We start from the raw sequence: 25,370 nt of genomic DNA on the forward strand, positions 1-25,370 counted from the left end.
AGTTTCATGCAGATCGGTCAAACTTCCTAGGAAGAGATCGATTTTAATTGTTTTCAAAAAATTCAAAATGGCGGAAAATCTATATAACCAGAAGTTATGGGTTCTTGAGGCAAATTTGTTCCTCATGAGAAGAGGCATCTCTGTGCAAAGTTTCATGTCTCTACGACATACAGGGCATGAGATATGCCCATTCAAAGTCTGCAATTTCAATCGATTGCTATAGCGCCCCCCTTTGGCCAATTGATGTAATATTGCTTCATTCACATCCTCCCATGACCCTCTACCACTGTGCCAAATTTCACATGGATTGACCAAGTCAGTGAGGAGAAAAACGTGGAACAGACACACCAACAGACAGGCAGAGTTTTCGTCATTATATAGTAAGACTATGGAGGATTATCCTAAAAATCACTGTATAGATTTATACAGAAATAATGCCTCTCAATAATGACTTACGACCCTGTAGAAGTGTGTGGCAGTGTATTTTCCGCAGAGACTCTTCCCTCTGACTGTATGTTCTTCTTTCTTTCTTATTTTCTGAGCTCCTTTCTGAGTGCATGATGCAAATTGAAGTCTCTAACATTGACATAGTGAAAGCTGACTCATACAAATGGGTCTAATGCAGGTTAATGTGCATCAGCAGGTTTGCCCTATACATGTCAGGTGTATGAAATGTCTGTATTGTCACTGCTCCGCATTCTTATAAACTACGATCATCTGTTTGCATTTCTTGCCACGTCCAGGCTCCGTCTCACTCCCTCTTCCTCTCCTTGCAGCTCTCATACTCACACAACTGAAGTTACATCCAGTCACTACTATTAGGCTACTACTGCAGAACACCACCGGGGGAAACACTGGTTGTTTTTGCAATTTCAGTATAAGAGATTGCGATGTTTATTACAACTTCAGTGATATCTGCTGCCTTATGTTCGACACACAGCACCGCTCGCTCACCAGAGCAGCAGTTCTCGTCTCTTGGCCCGTCTGTGGCAAAGCAGCCTTCAGTGTTGATAGGCTATTAAGTGGGATATGTAACAATCAGATAGTGCTGTGGTGGAACATTGAGTGAGGCTACATAGTGGTGACTGCAGACAGAGAGGGGGTGGCTGCATCTGAGCCAAAGGAGTGCATTTTTCAATTTTTAATTTTAATTTTATGGCTTTTAGATTTTAAAAATAACATAAATAATATCTTGTGCTAGTGCAACCAACTCAGGAAGTGCAAAAGTCAGTCTGGAGTCCTGCCACAGTGCTCAGGTGAGGTTGAGGCTTTATACACAGCTAGTGACCAGGTGCTGGACCGTAAACCCCAGGCATTCAAGAGACACAGCCCTGAGAAATACAAATAGAGCTGGCAAGCACGTTTACAAGTGTCATTTGTGTCATTATGTGACATTTGTGTTTTAAACATAGACTGTAAAAATAATGGACATAGCTACAGGGAAGTTATCCATTGATTTGCTGACTCCCATTTTGAAGGCTTAAGTGTTGCCATCCAGAATTGACTATATTTGTGGAAGAGGCTGCGACTGTGGAGGAGCGAGGGGTGGATTGGACTAAGGCGAGGACACCATCAGCAGACGGCCTGTCACTTAAAGGAGTCTGCCCTTAAATATACATAATTTTAACCCTTAATAAAACGTAAACAGGTGAGTAAAAAGAAAAATCAACCCCCCTACAGTTGTCATGAATGGGGAAATAAGCTATAGAGAGCTAAACCATGTTTCATTCCAGGCTGTAAACATGTTTATTTCAGTTGTAATTGGCATCGTAACATGGGGGTCTATGGGGATTGCCTCACTTTCTGGAGCCAGCCTCAAGTGGCCATTCAAGGAACTGCAGTTTTTGGCACCTCGTTGGCTTCATTTTCCAGATCCGGAGGTTGCTGCTTGGTTTCAAATGGTTAGTTTGGATTCACCAAAGTCCCACAATACCACAAACTAACTGATCAAGGCAGTGGTAGACCAGCAGCTCCCGTGTTCAGTGAGGTACAATTACTGGTTTTGTCAATGGAATCTGGCTTTGAAGAGAGCATAGATAGGTTTCACTTTTAAATGGTAAATGGATGGCACTTGTATGGTGGTGGGCGAGGCTACCATACATTAGTGCTGCACGATTAATCTAATCGCAATCGCAATCGTGATGTCAGGCTGTGCGATTACATAACCGCATAAAAGGCTGCGATTTGCAATTTAATGTAAATAAATGTTAACATGTGTGCCTGTGAACGTGACTGCCTCTCCTGTTGTGTGTGGAGTTTGTTGACATCACGCCCACAAGTTATCCTGGTGCGTGCAGCCGGCGTGCAGCAGTGACCAACACAGACACTGAAGAAGAGCATGAGCACAACCACGAACAGGCTGAGTTGGTGGTGAAAAAAACATCTGTTACATGGCGATACTTTGGATTCAGGTACGGCGACGCTGAACAGAAAGACGTGCTGTGTAAAAGTTAAAGTCGCCACGTCCTGCGGCAACACGACCAATCTATATCAGCACTCGAGACAGCACAGAGAAAAGTAGGAAGAGGCATGCGAGAGAAAGCCGAGCCGTGTAACGTTAAAGACAAAGAGACAACTGAAAGCCGCCAGAGCCTCATAAAACAACATCCAAGCACAGTTATGCAAAGATTTGTAAGAGTCACAGGGAAATCACAGACTCCGTAACAAACTATATATTAACAAATGAAAAATTGAGCAACTTTGCTCAGTTTCGGCCCACTTGACACGCATGTGTTGTGCTATGGCGTGCTGGAATTTGTCATTTACGTGACAACGCCTGAACGCAACATATGCTCGCTCCGCTGTGTGTACAGTGCCGTGCTGCGCTGCTGTGTGAGCATCGTGTTTGACTGTGCTCTACATGGCACCACCTGACACTCTGTAACCATTCACTCGCCCTCACACACCAGTACAACAGCCATCGAGATCAATGTGGGGTTTAGCATCTTGCCCAAAGATACTTTGACATAGGGACTGGAGGAGCCGAGGATCGAACCGCTCTACCTCTGAGCCACAGTCTTTTATGAAGTTCCCCATTGCAAAGGGCTGTCTGTTTTGGAAGTGCTGGGCATACGACCGATTAAATGAGACTTGGATTATACTGCCCGAGTTGTGTGAGAGTTTAATGTTCTCCATTTTGGATTCTTTGTACACCATTGGGGTATGCGAGATAAACAACGTTTTCTTCACAAATTCAATGTAACACAGGTTGAGTAATTGACATAAATGGTCGCTTTGGGGGTGAGGTATTCCTTTAGGTCAAGTTGAATTGTAACCTTGTTGTGTGGAGCAGGAGGCGTAACATGTACCACACCTTGTTTATAACCTCTACCTCGTGAAATATAATTAGAGCACAGAGAAGCATATTCCCAGCAGTAATGTGAAAATGATAAAGAAAACCAAGAAAGCTTAAGATATAGTCTGAGACAGGCCAATCGATAAAGCATTTCTCAGAGCAATAAAGACTTTATTAAGCTGGGTTAAATAAAGGAGAAAAGAGAGAGAATCACCTGATGTCTAAAAGATGATCCGAGTAAACTGTGTTCCTCTCTGTTAGGCCTATGGGAGGTCTACAACAAAGACAGAAGAGGAGCCATGTCTGCCATGTGCTTGACAGATGTGATTTTCTCCTTTTAATTGATTTTCTCCTCATTTTTTGGAGACGGAGAAACATGTGGTATTCTGCCCATGCTTTGTGATGAGGAGCAACATGGGAGTGCCATCTCCCTGCCGTGACACCTCAGCAGGCTCCCTACCTGGCTCATGGCAAATCAGTGAAGACTTCAGTTTGAATCAATAACAAAATAATAGACAGACAAGAAGACTTCTCAACATCCAAGCCTTAGCTTCTAAAACCAACGCTTGACAGTTCCAAAAAAGACATTATGTGGAATTTCAAAAGTTTCCTCTTTTTTTTTTTCAAACTAAGCTTAAGAGTCAAAAGAGGAGGAAAAAAAGTAACTTTGCACAACAGTTTGTGGGTGTAGACAGCATCCATCTCAAACAAAAGGTTACTACCACACAACTGAAAACTGAATATGTGGAACAAAGGCTATCAAGTTGTGTTTTTGTTTACGAGAATGGGGACAGTTTTGACAGATAATGCTCGGTAAAACGGAGAGCAGCACCTTCCAAATTTTATATTTCTCATCTGAATAGTTATAATTTTACAAAAAAAAACAACATTTAAAAAATCACATCTGTTTCATTTGAAACACAGCAAAGCATTTACAATTATAATACAGGTTTTATCTTATAAAGTGTTCATGGTATCAGCAGGCGTTTTCAACGTTTCACCTCAATATTAGAGGAGAAAACACGGGAGAAAATGTGGAACAAACAACAAACAGTTAAATGTGTTTAACAATGAACATCACTTATATAGGCTGGTGTAGTCGTACAGAATCTACACCCTGCCAAACAGCACAAACACCTCAAATCTCACTATGAGCAAAGCTACAGTGACAGGCTGACAGGCAACAAACTGAGTGTGACAGATTCTAAAATCGCATTAAACTAAATGAGAAAAGCAGTCTGAGAGAAAGACACAAACACAGTGAGAGGGAGGAAAAAAAGGTTGAGAGAGAGATAGAGGGGGGGAGGGATTAATTCCGAGGGCTGGGGCTGGAAAAACCTGACAGACTTACTGTGACATTAAATGTGTCTTTAAGAAGGAAATATGGAGGAATTTTTCAAATGTGCACACCTGAGCACTTAACGTTAACCATGAAAGGTGTGAAGCAGGATTAAGAGGGAAATTAACCCGGCAAATACGGCATTCATGTAGAGAGAAAGGAGATAAACAGAGAGATTGGTAAAGAAAGAGACAAGAACAGAGAAGAGTAACTGAGACAGAAAAAACAAAAAACAAAAAAACAAAGAGTTTCTGAAAGCTTATTTCACTTTAAACCAAATCTATTGTGAGCCCTCAGGACTTACAGATGAATTTAACTTTTATATATTACCTGCCAGGGAATATGCTTCAAAATCTGAATGTGCATCATTTAATGATATCAACTTTGATAAAACTGTTTTTACCTGATACATGAGGATGAGCTATATGCAGAACACTTGCTTAAAAAACAAACTTGTCAAGGTGAAAAAAAGGGGATGAACTTCGCTGCACTGCATTGAAATCCTCTCTCATTTGGGATTCTTCTTCTTTGACAATGTCGCACAAAGTCACCCTAATACAGTGCTGGTATATGATGAGTCTGTCAATCAAATAAGAAGAGAGCTAGCGTGCAAAACAGTAATAGAAATTAATTTGTTTGCGGAGTCTGCTGTCTGAGAGCGTCTCTGTGAGTGATGTGCCATCTGTCACAGAAACAAAGACACTGAATTGGAGAGTGAAAACAGAAAACAAATTTTACTCGGTTAAGAAAATACAGCACCCAGTGTGCCTGAGGAGAAGCCGCATGGACTCCACCTAATCAAAATTTAACTGTTGTGCTGTATTGTGCATGAAGTCGCCCGTGCGTATGCATGTGTGTTTGAAAGTGTGAGCTTTTAATCAATATTCAACCTGAGAACAGAGTACCTGACCTGGACCCTGTAGCTACAGATCAGCAGCGTGGTGATGATCAGTGAAAAGTACATGTAGTACCTTGGGTCCTGGCCATCAATTTCTGAGGCACATTTGATAGTACACCGAGCTAAGCCAAGTCGAGCCTTTCTTTCCCCTGCCTTTACTTTGTTTATTCAATACTTCTCCTCCTTTTCTGTCTTATTTTTCCAGCCCTCCCAAATCAGCATAATGCATTTCACATTTCATTGTTAAATTAGCATTTGATGCAGAAGAGAGTTACGCGCCGTGTGCCAAAATAAACCACAATTAAGCCCAAGGGGGACCCCGTTTCTCCTGCTTAAGCTCTAATCCAACAGGCCCAATGCACTGCCATACTTATCACCTTGCCCCACATGTGCACTTTTACACCATGCAAATGATGCCCGACAATGTGCCAGGCTTCTACAATCACCTGTTGTTACAGCGGAGAACAAAGGCTGGCATGGGCACTGCCAGACCCTGCAGCCAATGAGCTACCACGTGTAATGATGGGGCCATGCATATGGATGAGCATCGTGGTGATCTGGGTGATTGACAAGAGAGATAAACAATAATAACAAGCATGGCTAGTACGAAAGACTCCTGTGAGACCTGGCGGAAAGGTTGTTGCCATGGCGAGGTGAAGAGAAGTAGTGCAAACCCGAAGGCTGACAACGCCGGTGTTTACTATGAGACGACCTAGTCAGAGGGTATTATGATTGCGAGTGGCACAATATATAATTTGCAACAATTTTAAAGTAAGAGAACACATTTTAAAATATCTATGTATGCATTTCCTAAAGGACAAAACTATATAGAGCTTCTTTTACACACACAGATACTGTCATCAAATATATTAAGATATGTTTATATGGAAGGTATGATGTGCACGTCTCAAAGCTGTTACTTATTTGTGTTCATATGACTAAATAGTATAGAATAGAAGTCACTGCAGAATTCCACTTTTTTTGGGGGGGTGACAGCCACAGCAGTAAGGTGTCAATTCACAGTATGAAATTATATTGAATAAAACACAGCTACATGATCATGTGGGGATCCCACTGGTGAATCCAAATAACAGAAATGCAATTTATACAAGCGTGCATACTACAATAGCACATTTAATATCCCAGGTAGGGAGGGCAGACATACTGTACACCACAAAGGTCTGTAGTAATAACTGATTTCGGAGGGAGGAAAAGGTATTTTTGCCATATGAGAAATCACAGTAGCTGTTGCTTAATAAGTTGCTGTATACAGATAGTCAGTTAGAAGCTCCATCATTTTCACATTATTGGAAGTAATATTTATTGAATCAACGTAGGTGCATGCAGAGCAAGAGAGGGATGGAAGAGATACTGTAAAATAACATCCAGATAGTAGGTGAGGTTCTCTCTGCTTCATGTATATTGAATTAAGAAACTCAAAGGTCATGACAATGACAATATGTTATAACAGGTGTTGGCCTGAGCCATCAATATATCCTAACATGTGGTTTAATATGACTATAAAAATATGCAACATGCTGTGACACTGATTCATGTTTGGCTATATTATTTTTCTGGTATTGCATAATGTCTTAGTTCGACATAGATTTCCATGCTGAATCAGGACTCAAAAATTGGTTTAATATGTGCAACATTCTACTTAAATCACAAAATGAATACAAATGTTCCCCACTGTTTACTTAAAAGCCCTGGTATGTCAACCAATGAGTGCTCAAAATGATGAGCACACATTTACTCATTAAGACACGCCAGGTTTAAATACAAGAGATGTCGGACACTTCTCTGCACTTCTTTGATATTCTTGCGAGTGCATTTGCACACAACATAGGGCACTACTAATTACAAATGAATAGCGGCGGTGCAGTGTTAGTCATTAGCCTTTCCTTTTGAAAAGGAGATGGGGTAATATAAAATACACTGGCAGACATTAAACATTAAGAAGCCACTCTGATATTCCGCAAAACAAGCCCCCAGGGCCGAATCATCCGCTGACGAGAGTTAGCTTACCACACACACCAAAAACTGGGCGTGCTTAAACATTTAGTGATGACTCCCTCATTTCAAGCAGCTGGATCACATGGCGTGTTCTGGGAAGGGGTGGGGGGTGAAGAAAAGCAGCTCTGCAGCAGCCAAAAAACTGTTCTTACTGTTTGTTTGAAATAAATCCTCAGTCTGTGGGTGTATCTGTGTCTGTCTCTGACAGTTCACTCCTCTCTTCTCTATCTCTTGTTTCTTTAGCTATGTGAAAATGGTTCGGGCCACCTTTGGAATGTGGGCTTGAATGCGTGTGTGACATTAATCTCATGCAACCTTTCATGATAGCGGGTCAACGAACAAAGAATAATGGACAGCATTTACATTTGAGCCAATACCATGCTCTTATTGGTGCTTTTAAAACACACACATTGTTAATTACACATACAAAACATATGACTTTATATCCATGGAGCCTATTTTAAGTAACAGAGTGCAAACTTTTGTTACAATAACTGGCTCAAGAGCTACAATGCAAGATATGAGAATAGTTTAAAAACTCCTGCACCCATTTACAGGACTTGTTTTAAATAGATATAGTAGGTTAGGCGCACTGGAAAACCTTGTTCCCCAAAAAGCTCAACACAAGAAAACCCTGACAAGCCCGAAGGCACGGACTGGATGTGGGTAATTTTAAGTCCATACCTGTGCAGCAGAAGCAGTCTGAATTTGAATAAATTCATAGCCTATATTTTGATGTAACTTTTGAACTTCAGTGGCCGCCTTAAGTCGCCAACAATAAATACTGTGTGGATGTGTATTAGTTCTGATTCACTGAGGTCAATGTGCTGATGAGCTTTGATGTGACACGGTTAAATTAGAAATGGGCCATAATTGGACATCACAGGCGCTCTGCAACGGCTTTACTATATATAGTGCACAAGGAACCATGGCCTGCTTTTGCATGATGGAGGTAGAAAAGCTGATTAGAACATAAAAAGCTTATATTTGCCTGGGGGGCATTATGAGAGGGTATGCATGTAGTAGGGAATTCAAAAATCTGTAAACTTTGTAACAGTCTCCCAAGATGTGCCAATTAAGCATCGAGGGACTGCAAGGTAGTCCGGCAGAATAATTGTACAAGAAGAATAAGTGGGGAGAATAAAATGCAAGACAAAAGATGAAGCTTGGAGAGCTTGGAGAGTACACTTGCTAAGCATTAATCTAAATTCCTGGAAACCAATATCATTTAATCCCTCCTACTGTAAGTAAGAAATCTTCCTAACGATGCCTTTGGACACAGTTCCTCCCGGAGACTGCAAACCATTTGTAATACAACAATAACAACATTGTCAGCCACTTGAACTTATTTATCAATTTCCCAGGGACCGTTGCCACAACTGAAAAGGGATTCCTGCGGTCCCTCATCGTCAAGATACGTGAGCTTAATACAAGCTTTCAGCCACCTTGAAAAGGGAATCCCAACAAAATGTTTTGTCACTGAACTAATGCAAGTTATTTGGATTAAACTGTCACTTCAGATTTCGGAATATAAAGTCATTTATGACACATTTCTCAACCAAATTGTAAAAATTACTCAGTACAGAAATAAGTCACACAAAGATGTCACTCTGATTGAACACTAACATACTAAAGGGGCAGTTCACCCCAAATCAAAAATGCATTACATATTTTTACTTTTACCTGTAGTGCTCTTTATCAATCTTGATTGTTTTGGTGTTAGCTGCGGAGTGTTGGAGGTATCAGCGAGATAATGTTTCCTTGTCTCAAATTATGTAACTGGATGGCACTCAGCTTGTGGTGCTCAAAGCGCCAAGAAATAAAACAAAATAAAATATAACAAAATAAAAACTGAAAAACTCAGCAGCAATGTCCCTTTGCAGAAATCATGATCCCGTTACTCAACATAATTCACGGATCTTGTCGTGAGCAGTTTCATGTAGGGACTATTTTGTCTTTACAGAACCACACCCGCCACCCACCACATGATTCCCGAGCGCGGCACTGCTGCTGCTCACCGCTCCCTCAGGGGATGGGTCAAATGAGGAGAACAAATTTCACACACTCAGGTGTGTGACAATCAGTGGAACTTTACCTTTACTTTACCTTTACCTTTACCAATCATATCATCACGCAGAAGGAAGCTTCCATCTACAAAGCTAGTAAACATTACAGCTCAGCGAAGGGGGACGCCATTAATGTTTCTCACGCTGTCACGAGCACAAGCCTCTGGTCCATGAGTAGATGCATGCTTCCTTCGGCATGGCGATACGGTAACTTGGTCATGATCTTTGGAAAGAGACATTGCAGCTGAGATTTTAAGTGTATATATCCAATTTTAGTTACATTACATTTGAGAGAAGGCAGACACCTCTACGCGGATATCTCCAACACTTGGAAACTCACCCCAAAACAATGTAAATGAACTGTCCCTTTAAATAGACTCTCAAAAATGCTCTCTCAATTGGAACATAATGAGGATGAATGACACCTCAACATATAATGATGCAAAATTATTGTATTGTATGTATTTCCTGTTAGTTGCATGGCTTTCCACTTCCACTGCATGTAACCGTTGTCAATTACTTGCGCTGTTGCTCAGCTTAATCAGTTTCTGATCATATGATAAAATGTGCTTTTATAATAATAAGCAGCTGGACTAATGCTGCTGCTGTACTGAATGTAAAACACTGACAAATACAAATGGCGCTGCAATAACAAGTAATATGGTAATGAATAAATGTAGTAAGACACTCTACAATTATGCTCTCAGCCTATTACTGTACATCACAGTAACCCTGCCAGTGAACTATTATGAGCAAACCCATGCATGTGTACCAGTTGATTACACCATAAACTATTCAAGTATACAAGTCCTTATTAATAATCTGGCCATTGTTTGGGCTCCTTGTGTTCCTTTGGCAGGGACTGTAAGGGCATAGGACCAAATACCATCATTATGCCAGTTAAGCCTTCTCCCTGGAGCAAAGAGGCTTTTGGGACTTTTGGAGAAATTAAAACACCAAAGGAGAGCCAACTTAAGTCAATGACAGTGAGGTCACGAGCATAGCCACATCATGATTTAAACAATGCAAGTGAAGCAGAATATACACTTAGCCAGGGTGCTACTGCAAAGAACTAGAGGTGTTGGATGTCCTGTAGTGCCAAACTAAACGCAAACACAATGCAACCAGGACCCTGGAGCCTAACACGCACGTGCCCGACTCTCTCCCACACAAACAAGGTCTACAGAACCTTCCCTTGTCGCTTCTGTTGCCAGCCAACAATAGCAATGAATAGCTTTGTCAGGCTGTCAGCCCTTTAAAAGCAGACCTTTGCCAAGCTTTCTGAGGCTCAATCTGTTTTCATTGAGCCAACGCTCATTATTGTCTTTCATTGTCCTCTTCATCTCATTGTTATACAGCGTATGGTGGTGGGGTGGCTCTGATGTCTTTTTGAATTTGATGAAGCTGACCTGATATACAAAAGTGACCTCTGTCCACCAGCACTATGAATATTGTAGCCAAATGAGATGGAGGGAGAAGGAGCGAGAGGGAGACTACATGCAAACAACGTGTGTGATTGCACATGTGAACCTCACACACATGTATCAGTTGGATGATTAATGACAAGACTGCGCAGAGACTAGAAGCCAGAGAGGATAACTGACACCATCTATCCATGTGCATGTGCTGTATGTATGTTTGTACACTAGTGGCATGGAGATGAAAATAAGTGCGGGATTGCGAGGATTCATATGGAGTCTGGATGAATGGTGAGAGCCAAGACTGTCTGCCAGCATTCAGGGATGTGTACATCATCTCCGAGGCGTTGATGGGCCCTAATGCAGAATAAGGAGAGCCAATCAACTCCTATCTATCCACTCTGCCAGGGTGACACATTGTAGGGGTACTTCAAGGCCAGCGCACTGCCACATTCTGCTGACAAATCATTACATTAGACATGTCGACAGAGAAGAAAGATAATAAGATTGAGTTACAGAGTTTAGATGCATTATGAACACCTCTTGCTTCCTTGATTCCTTCCATTTTCACTATTCCCTCCATTTATCAATTGCCCGCCTGCTTGTCATTCATCTTTGCAAAATAATGCAAAGGGAGGATTTTGAACCGGGCCAAGTTTTGTAGTGTTTTATTTTCCTCTCCTATCAAGTGCTACAAGACAATTTAAACAAAGCCGCTGTTTATCAGAGCTCTTCATCAGAGGACATGAATACAGGAGAGCTTTGTGGAGCTGTCAGGTACTGTACACTATCGCTCGCTCAAGGTTGGAGTGTTGATTAATGCCTAACTGTTTGTATAAATGGATGCAACTGCCAGTCAGTAAGAGAAAAGCATGGATATCACACCAAAAATGTGTTTACCACCTTTGTTATAAAATATGGGAAATGATATTTAACTACTGATAATGGTACCTGCATCAATAAAGGCTGCAGTGGTAGGTTAATCACAAACTACTCAGCAATTTAATAATTGCCACATTTGTTGTGTCTCAGTAAAAAGCCATTTGTTTGGCAAAGCCTATTTTAGATGTTTTAACTGCAACGTGCAAAAGCAACAAGTTGCACCAAGCTATCAAAACTGAAAATTCAAAACAAACACAAGAGCACACAAATGGTTACAATGGCTCAACAAAGGCGACTTGAGTTTCATCTTGCACATACCTTTTATTCAAACAAGTCCCTTTCCTTCACTTTTTCATCTCCCCTATGTATTTACCCTTATTTTAGGTCCCCATAATCACCCACTCCTCCTAACAGAAGCAAGATGGTAGAATAAATGCATTTCCTTTGAGTGCTGCCCAAGCCATGCAGACGCGTCTTCCTACTCTGTATGTGTGTGCAGTTGTCCATGTGGATAAATGGTGATTGGCGTGTGGCTGAAAGTGGGTGGTGTAGAGTGATTAATCAGCATAATGAGTGTAGATGAGCACTGTGCAGATGGAGCCCACACTCAGGACTGTGTCACCCAGCAGGAAGTCTCTTTGCTCCCCTTCAGTGCCTCTGTGTAGCTCTAACTGTATTTCTCAGGCGTGTGCCGCTTGCTTCCTTGTTTAAGTTGTGAGATTTTGTTCTATAATCATCTAACTCTTTTTTTCACCAGGAAAATTGTCTATGTATACAATCATTGACATTTTCATATAAATGAATATTTAGACTTTTCTTGCCAAATGGCACCTAACAATATTACGTATATTCAGACAAAAAAAAAAAGCGTTTATGCTGTTGTAAAAACCTAGGAGCTAATTGTGCTGTCCGTCAAACACAAATACAAAAACTGAGGCTTTTCAGTTTTTCTTCATGGGAAGCAAAAAGCCACCCCGGCAACTGTGTGGCATAAAAAAAAATCTGATTAAAGATCAGTTCCTTTGAAAGATAACATTTCATAGAAAAAAAAGATTAAGGAAAACAGACAAGCTTTGACTGATATTGCTGGAAAAAATGCAAATATGCTTCAAAAGAGAGGAACAGACTCCAAAATAAAATGAGAGCAAATTCAGTAATATGAACTAGTGGACATATTGTCAATTTGCCAAGTCCTACTGCTCCCAGCATCCCATGAATGCATTTCCCTCCCCACTTCCCTGTCTATCTTCAGCTGTCTTGTCAAATTCAGGCAATAAAAGTCCAAATAATCATAAAAAAAGACCATAATGGTGAAATGTAGTCCATATACTGGGTTCAAACAGATATTCATGGAAGAAGTGGAGTATCTTAAGCTCTTGTAGTAAAGGTATACTATGCAGGATTGTCAGTTACTGCTTCTAAACACGCTTGCGAGTGAAACTGAAAGCCAACCACAGTTTTACTCTGGTTTGGCGTTTCTTCTTGCTACATTTGCATTTTTTCAGGGTTGTGTCTCTTGGATGCCTGCTGCTTACTTTTTTATAAAGGCCCAGACCCACCAAACCGACTTCAGAGAACTAGCAGCAAAGGAAGGGGCACTGCTGCGCCGCCTCACCTCGCCTGTATATTGGCCAAAAAGCTGCACATGAACACACCACAAAGACTTCAACCGTCAGCCAACCAGCACGTATGTTCTGCATTTGTGCGAGAGCAAATAACTCTCCATACCAGCTGACAGCAGTCGTCTGTAATCATCATTCAAAAAGGGAAACCGAAAGACCGTCTTGACGCTAGTTAGCCAGTTAGCACACTGACAACACGTCAGTCTCGTTTTAAGGGTTTTCCCTGTCTATCTAAGACAAAGACGGGCCGCCTGGGTGATTTTGGCCGCCACCTTGGTTAAAGCGTGTGTGGGTGCATGGGAGGCGTTCAGATGTAGCATCTTTTGCATGAACTACACTTTCAATGTAGACAGATCCCGGTTCCCCCTCGGGTTGCGTAACTCCTACTGTTTCCCATAGAGCTCTGCCCCGTTTGAAAGGTGAAGGAAGCCCGTATGTGGAAAGACGACACCTCCGAGATGTAGAATGTGTATTATAGAAGAGAAACACACGTTTCAGGACCACTGACTTGTATCATCAGAAGAGACATGTCCTGTGATTTTCAGCCTCCTTTCATATTTAATAGAGGGGGGACAATACCTGACAGTAATATTCTCAGTTGTCAGGATGTGCCTGCTGTGAAGGGTAAATATAATCATAGAAGGCTGAAAATCACAGGACATGTCTGTTCTGATTATACAAGTCAGCAGTGTAAAGCTCAAGCATGTGGGGGCCTCCTTTCATATTTAATAGAGGGGGGGACTGTATCTAAAAGTACAGCTGTCAAGATGCCCCCCGCCACAGGCCTTTGCCACCAGGGAAAACCCTGGAAATGAACTGCGCCTCGCCTGGAAAGTGGACGAGAGCAGGTGGCTGCAGCAGTAGGCGGTGACAAAAAGCCGCAGTCAAGTCGGACACTTTCCCAGCAGTTTCCAGCAGCTTTCAGTCCGTACAGGAAGTCACAGAAACACCAACATCCTGTTAGATGATTTGATTTGATGTCAATTTATTAAAACGTTATCAGACTCATATTTCAGTTTGTTCTCAGAAAGAAATACAAGACAACAACTTTTCATTACAGATCAGTGAGGTGTAGTCGGAGTTTCCCATCTGTACAGATGTTATTTTAAGAATCATCCCATCCCACTGACCACAAGTCTCTTTGTTTTTAACTAGGCTACGTCAATAATTAAAACAGTCCAATATTAACATGCAATAGACTACGTATTGCATGTAAACCCTCAACTTTCACCTGGGAGCCCAGTGTTTGCTTCCCATAAGAATGTAGAGCCAAACCGTGATGTTTTTTTCTAAAATTAAACACATGCTTTCGTTGATGTCCCGACGTTGGCTGCAGTGTCCTGAAACATCAACAGCAGACGCAGGAGGATACGTAGCACGCAATATGTAGACGTGAAAGCCAGTGGACAAAGAGGCAAAATGTGACGACTTGGGATGAGAATGTGTGAATATACGCACCATTTTTACTGAGCATATACTCACAAGTAATTCATTCACTACTAGGTTTGGGTTATACGAGGCATATCCTACACTCCCACTCAGAAGTTTCTGTGAAGCCTTGTTTTACTCTCAAGTGATGCACTCATTGTAAATACTCTAGTGAAGTATTAGTAAGAGCAAAACTCCAGGTGTGTAATTATAACGATGGGTGAATTAAAAAAATAACTGTGGTAAGAGCTTTATTCTGAGGGTTATTACTGTACATAAAATACTAAATCCAAATGGAGAAACACTGCACATTAATGGAGCAATTCTAAACACTAAGCACAAAGGAGGGAAAAACACTGACCAGTGTGTAGAAAGTGTTGCCTTAATTGTCTAGTCCAGGCTTTCCTCTTTCCTAAGCATTGTTATCTAAGCAGCAGCTACACACTTGCCAGATGTGAGCTCCTTCTGCATCAATAAGTTAACTCTGTTGGTCCTCCCGCCTCCCCCTGGACTCTGTGACATTAGCTCTGCTCCCAGATGCTTATGATGACTCACACACTTGCTCTCATGAGCCTTGTTGAGCCTCATTGTCCTGCTTCACATTTAATAAAGAGGGAAATGGAAAAGGTAATGGGGACAACGGAAATCCACACAAAGGGATGGTTGCATGTGGAAAGATCCCACCCCCCCCAAAAACAGCAATTTTTGTCACTTATCCCTGAACACCTGTCATCTCTCGAACACCATTAATTCAGATGGTTTTTGTTTAACGGTGAACAAAAGGAAGTTGAAGGTTACAGAGGAGGACTGTATCATAGTAACTGCATCACTGAGATTATCTGAGCATGCATGGCGTTTTTTTTCTTGTCTGTATTTGTTTGTTAGGTTTGGCCATTATCTGTTCATCACAGTATTTATCAGTAAATTGCTTCAGAGATTTCCTCTCTGCCTTGAAAAATTGGACAGAGTTTTAACTACTCAGGTGCGGCTTGGTCAAGGTCGGTTTAGTGGTAGCGGTTTGTTCTTTTCCCTGTAAGCAAACCAGACTACTGTAAACCAGTCCGACCATTTGTCTGGTGCAGTGTGCAACGAGGCCCTGGTGGGGATGTGTCGGGGACGCAGCTGCCTTGTTGGTTGATATACACTATTTCTACTTTGCTACGGAAAAAAAGGGTTGAAGGTGGTAAAGGTCAATACCTTAACTTCCTTTCTCCTTCACAAAGCAGAGGGGGGTCTGCCATCTCATAACGTAGGCTCTGTACTTTCTGCCAGATTGCTAGCCAATTAAAGGTTATCAGAGCTCAAAATAATAGTCCTGCAGGGCAGCTCTGCAGATAGGCCCCATCTTAATATATATTGCCTCACCACCCTTTACTAGCGTCTAGGATCCAAGCAGTGGAGAGGAAGCAGACTAGCTTCTGTGCAAGTGTTGGTTGATAAGCCATGTGGGAAAGGACACATATATCAGTACAAAGGTAACGTATTTATCTATTTATTTTTAAAGGGTAGGAAAGACCTCTGGACTTAAGCTTGAAAGCTTCACTTGAACGATGCCCACTGCTGGTTGAGAAAAACATTCTTGCACACAACACAGTGTATCACTGCCAAGTTTATATTAAAGTCAAATCTTCCATTTGCTGTTCATTCCTGAAGTTTACACCTCCTACTTCGGAAATAAAAATAAAACAAAAGACAATAGCGCTGCTTTAGTGCTTAACACAAGGGCAGTGCAGGAAATATTAGTGCAATTGAGGCTCTCGCTGTCCAGTGATGCATGTTCACTTCAGATGTGCCCGCCCTGTCTTCAATTAATGCTTTTTGTGACAAGAAAAACAGAAATAAAATTGGGAGCACAAACAAGTAGCCTTTAGGAAGCTCATCAATTATGGTTTAGGACAAAAGCAAGAGGAAAGGAGGGTGGAGTTGGGGAGACTTTGCCAAGCTCTGTCCTTCATCATCCATTATAAGAGGATGAATGGGGGGGTCTCTGTGGTCCACATGAGAATGAGGAAACAGACTTGTGCCAAAAGCAGACCATACCAGGTGTAAAATGGGGTCGCCAAGCAAGCCGCCAGACACTGAAATTCAAAAATTATCTTTTCATGTGAACACATAGAGAAAGTGTCTCTCTCTGTGTGACACATACAGAGGTGCACATGTGTTTCAGAGGGTAAAATAAGAGTGTGTGTGTATGTCTGTGTGTGGGTGTGAGTGAAAAAACTAACACACCACAGTGAACATCAGTCTTACCTGGATGAGTGATTCGCTCAGTCTTTCCTCGTCTACCTCCAGCACAATGTCCCGGATCTCTTCATAAGGCAGGCGGAACGAGCCCAAGAAAATTGCTGTTGTGATGGAGAGAGAAGAGAGTCATTTCCTCTCCTGTTTTTTTTTATTAGACCGCGGGGTTCAAAGAGACATTTCAGCACTCATCGCTCCTCAGACAAAATGACCACAGACCTACCTTGTCACTTGGAAAAACTAATACACTTTCTGGCCCTCAACAGGATAGTTTGTGTCACCCTGACAAAAATTGGGAAGGAAAACATCAAGATTCAGCAGTAACAGAGAGAGGTGCCAAAACCATACAACACACAAAGTCATAAAAAGTGAGCCATAATGATAACAGTGAGTTAATGACGATAAGTTACTTGTACTTGTGGCGGCAGATATGTTGTCATCTGGGAGGGCTACATGGTTTTGTTTGGGTGGATACAAAGAAGTACACTGAATCTGCCTCAGGGGACAACCTAGTGGGTGTTTCGCTCTCCAGGTGGGGTGCCTACAGTGGAAATTGGAGCTGATGGTGTATCCAGGTGGAAGTCACAGGTGGAGGTTTGGTAATGAGTTGGAGGAGACTCACTCAACAGCTGCTATACTGCTGCTGCAGTGGGACCTGATGTCTGTATTTGACGCGCAACAATCGCAGAGGTACTGCTTCTTTTTTTTTTTCTTTTTTTTTCATCACAGTCTATCACTATTTATTACACACACTATTTACTGCATTTAGTTAGTACACAGCCATGACATATCACGACTACTGCATTTAATGTGAGGTATGATAATATAGGTTTATTTACTCAACATTAACCTTTCTGCTTCACTGTATCAGGTTCCTGGTGACTCAGAGCTGTAGAACTGCGGAGAAAGTCACTCCATCTAAAGTGATGTTTCTTCTTTTTTGCTGTTGGCTGGAGTTATGTAATTTTTCCCTCATTAGCAATACATTTCCATATTGTGGTGTATTTTTATCAAATGAATCATGTCATCCTCATTTGTTGTCTAAATGGTATACATTTATTAGTGTCTCTCCAATATGCTCTATATCCTCCTCATATGAAACCAACAGCTGGATACAAGGCTCTCTTGGGGAAATATTGTCAAAAGTAATCCTGGGAGTTATTGTAAATTACAAACTGAAGTAGATACAGATGGGGGAGAAGACACGGGTAGAGAGTGACAGAAAATCCAACTTTTGCTGCCATCATTTTTACTTTTTGTACGCTCTGTCAGCTGTGTGTAGTCACCCTGAACCAGTTTGGTTTTACCGGCATTAGATGAGCACAACGGTGCAGTTGGAGGTGTGTTAATGTAGTTTTGGTGAACACTTTGCCAAAAAAACTGCATCTACACATCCACCCACCAAGATCAGTTCTTAGATTCCACGACGGTGCACTAAGCTACAGTATATTTGTGGCTTGTTTATTTGCTGGAGGTGCACAGTAGGGATGCACCGATCCGATATCTGGATCGAATATCGGCCCCGATATCATCAAAATAGATGGATCGGGTATCGGAAAATGCAACCTATACCTGAGGCGATCCTTTCCCTTTAAATCTATTGCGACGCAAGCTACATCATACGTCGTGGAGCGAAGGAGAAAATCTGCTGCGTGGAGGTATTTCACACTATTTCAACTGCTGTTGCACAATTGTTTATTTTTGTTAAAAATAAATAGTTCATCATTGCATTAATCTGTTTCATCTTATCTTAGGAAAGAACTGTGTAGTCATCAATGCCTGGTGCCTCTAGTCTTTTCTGTTCCACATGTAAAGGTATATAGCTTTTTACGTCAACCATGGTATCGGATCAGTATCGGCTGATACTCAAAGCTACAGCATCAGGATCGGTATTGCAACTGAAAAAGCTGGATCGGTGCATCTCTAGTGCACAGTCATGGTGATTGTGGTAATCAAGGCATTCCACTTTTTTAAACAGCTGATACTATGCACACAAACTGTGTGACACAGTGGTTCTCCACAGTTGGAGCTCCGTGATGTTTGTAAAGTTGAGAATCAGTGGGATACCTACTACTTTTGTTATGGAAATTGTTTAACATAACACAATTCATTAGAGTTCACATTAGTTGTAGTAGGCTGCCTTGGGAAGTCACTGTGCTTATGATAAGTTAGCCAACAGTGTGAAATTTTGCAAAGGATTTTACTATTGCATAATATGTGCAAAGTGTTTCCCACAGAATTATAATCTTTGTGTGGCGTGGCGTTTTATGTGTCTGTCCCTTTGTATCATTCTGTGTCCCTTTTCGAAATTTGGGTCTGTGATTTTGTGGGTCCGTGAACGCAGCACAGGTGGAACTCTTAAGGAATTCTGTTTTTCCTCAGCAGTTTGACGAACTTGAGATGCAGAGTGGATAACTGATCATTTGATCGGATTAGAGCTGATTAGATCAACGGATGAGAGGAACAGAATATTCAGAGGTGAGTGAATGCAAACGTTTAGACTAAGAGTAATGAACGATTAAGTTTCACTTTCACTGCACCTGGCGTTCTGCGACTGCACTTTTAGCTTTGACAGTGTGGTGAAATTAACAACCAAATGATATATGTATATTGCAACAGCGCTCTAAATGAGCGGTCCAGCTCCAAGAATAAAAAAATCAAACCGTGGCGGCAGATGTTGTTATCGTGGCAGGCTGCCACAAATAAATGAATGTGTGGGAAACCCTGAGACCTGCCAGAAATGGCATACATCTTTTTCAAGTTTGCCTCTATCACTTTGATATAAATTGTTATAAAAACTACCACATTAAAAAAAAAAAAAAATGCACACACCAGCATGAAAAATATTTGTATTGTATTTTTTTCAAATGGCTCATTCTCTTCTAGTTTTAAATATGTTAAAATCTTTGTTTTCAAAGGGTATGCTTCTGGCCTAAGTTCCTATGAACTTTTCCTCTAAACTCACAGATTTTTAAACATTTCAAGTCTACAGTAAAAGTTAACTGTTTTTATCAAAGACTGCAGACAAAGAAATGTATATATCCAATATTATATAAAAATGTCCAATAAGGCGTCTGTTCAAAAAATCTAAGGGCTAAAACTGATTTACTGATTGCTGGTGATTTGAACGCTGTTATGATTTTCCTACTTCAGGGTCTGCCTTTAATACAATAGGCCACTCTGACTTAATTGTACATTTGAAAAGTGGGCTGTCATTAAAGTCTGGGCTTTCAGACGTTAGGATGTTAGAATTTTCACCTCCTTAAGTCAAAATCTTTCCATTTTGATCAGTCTACTTGGTCTTCAGGTTCCTTCACTTCACAACTTCATGGTTTATCCACTAATATCAAGAACTCTGCTGTTGATCTAATGTTTGTCTCCAACCTTTGCTTTAACAGCCATGTGACTAAGATAATGCATCACTCCAGAGGTAGGATCGTAGTCAAAATGGATGTGGTTGTATCTTATCTCATTTTGACAACAACAGGTCTCTTTATTCAGGGATATAACATCCATCAGTTCATCCAAGATGTTGAGATGTTGAGATCGCAACTATGAACGCAAATTCAGCAAATCCCTGTGCATTCTATGCCACCTTGCAATTTTGTCCATTCACTGTCCATTCATTTGATTTTTTAAAACATATAACATCTAATTTCATTGTAGAGCTGCGTGCATCATATTGATTTACTGACTACCTCCTTGTCCACCTCATCTTATGTGTGAGAGTGAGCTCTGTGCCTGGGACAGCATTTCACACACACAGTGACAGGGCTTACTGTTAGCATCACACAGCTAACTTTATCCAACAGTTACTAGTGGGCTTAACGACAGAGTGGACCCATTTCAGTCTCAGTGTGAGACTGCTGGGACCATTTAAGTGCACAGTATAGGATGTCAGGGGCCACTGCTGTGTTAGCTCGTGCTAACTGGGCAGAGAGAACAGCAGGAGAGTGGCTCGTGGGGACTGACCTTCAGTGCTGCTTTTAACGGGAGCAACAGCTGATCATTAGTAATCAGCTGTCAGCCACCTCCACATCTCCCTGCCATCACAAATAGACTGGTTCTGTGGGAAACACTAATTTTTATAATAATAAGCTCCTAGTTCTATTTAATTGCAAAAAACACCCATAAACATCTCAACATGAACTAATATTCTTAAGAAAAGCTGCCCTGAAATCAGGCCGTGACAGTCCCAAAACCAGCCCAGGGAAAAAAAAATATCTGTCTATCTATATCTATAAACAAATATCTACATATGTATGCAGAATCCATAGGCAACAGGACATGATTTTGGTGTCCAAAGCATTGTGGTTTCCCTTTGTTGTCCGAGTAATACTGACCAATCACATTTGTGTGAGCTTTGGTTACCTGTAGGTTCACAGTCCAGATGGAGAGAAAAAGAAGCAGAATGCATTGGCTGCAAGGCAGTCACAAGACCCTTTGGCTATTGTCTGATGACAATTAAGCTTTTTATTTGCCTTTTTCCTAATTCATCCACATTCGTATGCAGATATTGTGTGTTTGTTGAAACAGCCAAAATGTTGTCTGGACCTGCTTCAAGTTGCTCATCGAGCTGTAAACTATGAGCAGTGCACAGAAGAGGAAGTCTTAGCCCACTAGCTACACCAGAGCCCCCAAAATATTTGCCGTTGCCCCCAGAGACTTACTGTTGTCAAACCGATAGCGGATGAGTTCTGAGATTGAGGGCTTAGCAACAAGTCATATGCTCACCTGCAGCTTATTGTAACAGCTGCAAGTATGTTTTTAGATAGACAGAGAGACAGATAGGCACACACTTTATGAGACAGTGGTATGTATTATCATTATATGAAAATACATGAAGTGGCGCTGGCATCACAATCATTCATTTTGTCTCGCTACCCATCCCAGTCACTGAACCTTCAATACCAACACACATCAAAATTGAAAAGGGAGCTTAGAGGGTTGTGCAGCAGGCAGTGAATATGATCCATGATGCTTCATTATGTGTCATGGCGACCCGGGGGAGCTGTGTATCTGTGTAGGACCACATGCCTTCCACCCATTGCCATTCTGGAGGTGAGATTTTCTACACTTATTTTTGCTTCCTGCCAAACTCAAAGCCCATCTGCTGGGGCAGTAATCAAAGATGGCAGTGACACCTATCAACATTTGTCACACAACCCGTACACAAGTGCCATGACATGCACACGCAGACACATACAAACTCACACACAGACGCTTCTGTGCATCATCCTTATGTTCATGCCACATGCCCCTTTCTGACATCAGATCCCAATATTTTGCCTGATGAACTCATTCATCTGGTCTCTCTTCATGGAAACGCAAGAATATGAAGTCATTGCAAGATATTAGCAGCGCGCAGGAAGGGAATTGGTTGGGAGGCACATATAATTAGTCATGTTTCTGTGATGTACATGAATCCCTCATCTCATTTTAACATCCTAGTTTCCCTCCGGTTGTTATCCAGTGTACAGGAAGGTATCTTCCTAAAATATATACTCATTCCAGTCTGCAGAATGCCACTGCATACCTCTGCACTCATCCTTTAAAAAATATATAAGAAAAACATAGGTAAACAAAAAAGGTGAAGTAAGGGTTGCAAGGAGGGTGACCTGTAATCTTAGCACTTGACATGCATATTGCATAAGGTGTTATCATTTACATTGTATCTCTGAGGCAAGGGATATCAAGACTGCAGTGAAATCCCACAGAGTTGGGGAAACAATATGAAATGTTTGACCTACCAATCAAAACAATGCTGCAAGGAGTCACTCATTTTTTTGTGTTATAAATTCACACACATTTCATGGATTTGGGATCAAGGAGGTTCACATGGAAGAGAGAAGTTGCAGGGGCTGAGCTGTTTCAGAAATTCTAAGGCGGAAAAAGTTTTTGTAGATCATTTGCATCGAACCCCAACCGAGAAACCTTTCAACCCACCACACAGAAATAAATGAGTGCTTGGAGGGTGAGGTAAAAACTGCACACCAGTATCAACTGAACATTTAGTCCATTTAATCTCCTGGGGATTCAGAACACCTACACAAAGCTTTAGTGCTTTGTTCTAATAGAAATTTGCTTTACACATGAGTACAGACAGGGAGCATGGACACAATCTATATGCACTTGTGGTGATCGCTAAACAACTGCCAAGAAAACATTTCCCAAAAGGGCCCAGTAAAGCACTATCACTGTCGAGGGCATTCTACTGTTTGTTTCCCACCAACAGCTTTCTTGAGCTGTTCAGGGGGGTATGAAAATGCCTGGGGTGTCATGGAAAATAACGCTGACATTTCTGTCATAAAAGGTCATGGTTAAAAAGAATGTAGTACTTCATGAACTAATGGTGTTAAACCTGTGGTCAGTGGCTGTAAAATAAAAGAAAAACAGAACTATATATACTTACAAAGATTCTGAGCTGTTTTGGCGTCCAGGATGCGAAGCTCTTTCGCCTTTTTCTTGAACTGTTGCATTCTGTCATCCGTCTCATCTTTCACATCTTTTCTCACTGCAGGAAAGAAAAAAATTTAAATTACTATGTTAACTTTTTGGAAATTATATGCGATGTAACAAGACTATACAGCCTGCTATTTAATCAAAATGTTACACTGACTGGTTTCAGCTGTGTAGAAAAGCAAGAATTAAATGACGTTCAAAGAAAATTCAACATTTCCCACGGTAAAGTGAAATAAATAATTTACATACATTAGAATGCAAATACATTTATGCATATTAAAGTGTAAGCTGACAGGCAAGGATGGGTAAGGCTGCAACAGATGGTATAAACCAATTAAAAACCATAGTTTCCATACCAGAAAACTTCAGCATGTTGGTTCCATAACACTCTTTTCTTAGTAAAAGGCAAAACAAGCCAGCTACTCTTTGAGCTACTTCGTATGAAATAGTTGGTCGGCTATTTAAAGGAGCAGTGTGAAGGATCAAGTGGCATCTAGCGGAGAGGACTGCAGATTGCAACCAGCTGATACTTCTCCCATGTGCCAAGTATGAACTCCCTGTTAGGATTCCATGAGTGTTCACTGTGCAGGAAGCTGAGTTATCTGCAGAGGACTCTTCCTCTCCAAAACAAATACATCTGGTGATTTAAACTGGTAAAAACACTGAATAAAACAGTTCTGTGTTAAAGGAAATGGCCACTTTAGAATGAAAATACAGACAGTACTTACTAACCCTCATTCCGACAAGAAGTCCAGTGTTGTTTTTTAATCCACAAAACTCGTTCGGGGTATCGGAGGATAACAGCTAGCCGGAATAACAGCTACACTTGAAGTGCATGGAACCCACATTTTGAAAATGTAATAAAACTCTGCTAATGCATTTCAAAAACGTCAGAACGGCTCGTCCGTCGTAATCCAATGCAAAATTGACTTGAAAAGATGTAATTTCTCCGATACCCCGAACGAGTTTTGTGAATTAAAAAACTACACTGGACTTCTTGTCGGCATGACGGTCAGTAAGTACTGTCTGTATTTTCATTCCAAAGTGGCCATTTCCTTTAAAATATGTGTGTTTTTCTGATGCTGCTCATCGTGTAGGGGCTGCTAATTACGAAGGCTAACGCAAAAACACTAATGGCCCTTTCTAGAGCCAGTGTTTGTTTTGTCCCTTCTGGACTTATGTAGAAACATAGCAGTGCTTGAGGCCAGCTTACATGTGGTATAACACTGATTTGTTGAGCGGCAGATGTTATTGATGACAGCCCCCATCAACATTACAACGGAACTATATAATGTGCCATATCATCAGCTGTGCATCACAGTCCTGCGGATGACATCCCCCTCTTCATTTGCTCGCGTGCGCCAACATTTCTGTCAGTGTGACAGTGGGTAGATGGTTGATAAGTGCAGCTCCTTCCTTTAGGCCCTGTCTGTCAACTCGCTCGAGCCAAGGAGATAATTGTGTTACCCCCCACAATGCCAGAAAATGGCATTAAGTCTCTGTTACACGACTGAGCACAAAAGACAAATTGGTCCACCAGTGAAGGAACCTGTGTTTTCCTAATGGAGACATTACTGAGGCCGCACACTGGGCAAACACCACATGTCAGTATGTATTACTCTTCACTTACACGTCAATAGCATCAAGCTCTAAAAACATAGGTGCCCATGTAGAGGACAAGAGGTCAACATTTGTAACTGGAA

At 41.3% G+C, this 25,370-nt stretch overlaps 1 protein-coding gene across 7 annotated transcripts in view; it reads right to left on the minus strand.

Moving 5' to 3' along the window:
* diaph2 (diaphanous-related formin 2) overlaps window positions 1-25,370 on the minus strand; it is a 497,420-nt gene that overhangs the window by 209,321 nt on the left and 262,729 nt on the right. For all 7 annotated transcript variants that reach the window (XM_050042679.1, XM_050042678.1, XM_050042674.1 and 4 more), the window contains 2 exons: window positions 23,618-23,719; window positions 17,215-17,309 (listed from right to left, as the gene is read on the minus strand). In XM_050042679.1, coding sequence (XP_049898636.1) covers window positions 17,215-17,309; window positions 23,618-23,719 — 197 coding nt within the window. The remainder of the gene's footprint in view (window positions 1-17,214; window positions 17,310-23,617; window positions 23,720-25,370) is intronic.

The sequence above is a fragment of the Epinephelus moara genome, chromosome 4 (assembly GCF_006386435.1).
Source record: "Epinephelus moara isolate mb chromosome 4, YSFRI_EMoa_1.0, whole genome shotgun sequence".
Classification (NCBI taxonomy): Eukaryota; Metazoa; Chordata; class Actinopteri; order Perciformes; family Serranidae; genus Epinephelus; species Epinephelus moara.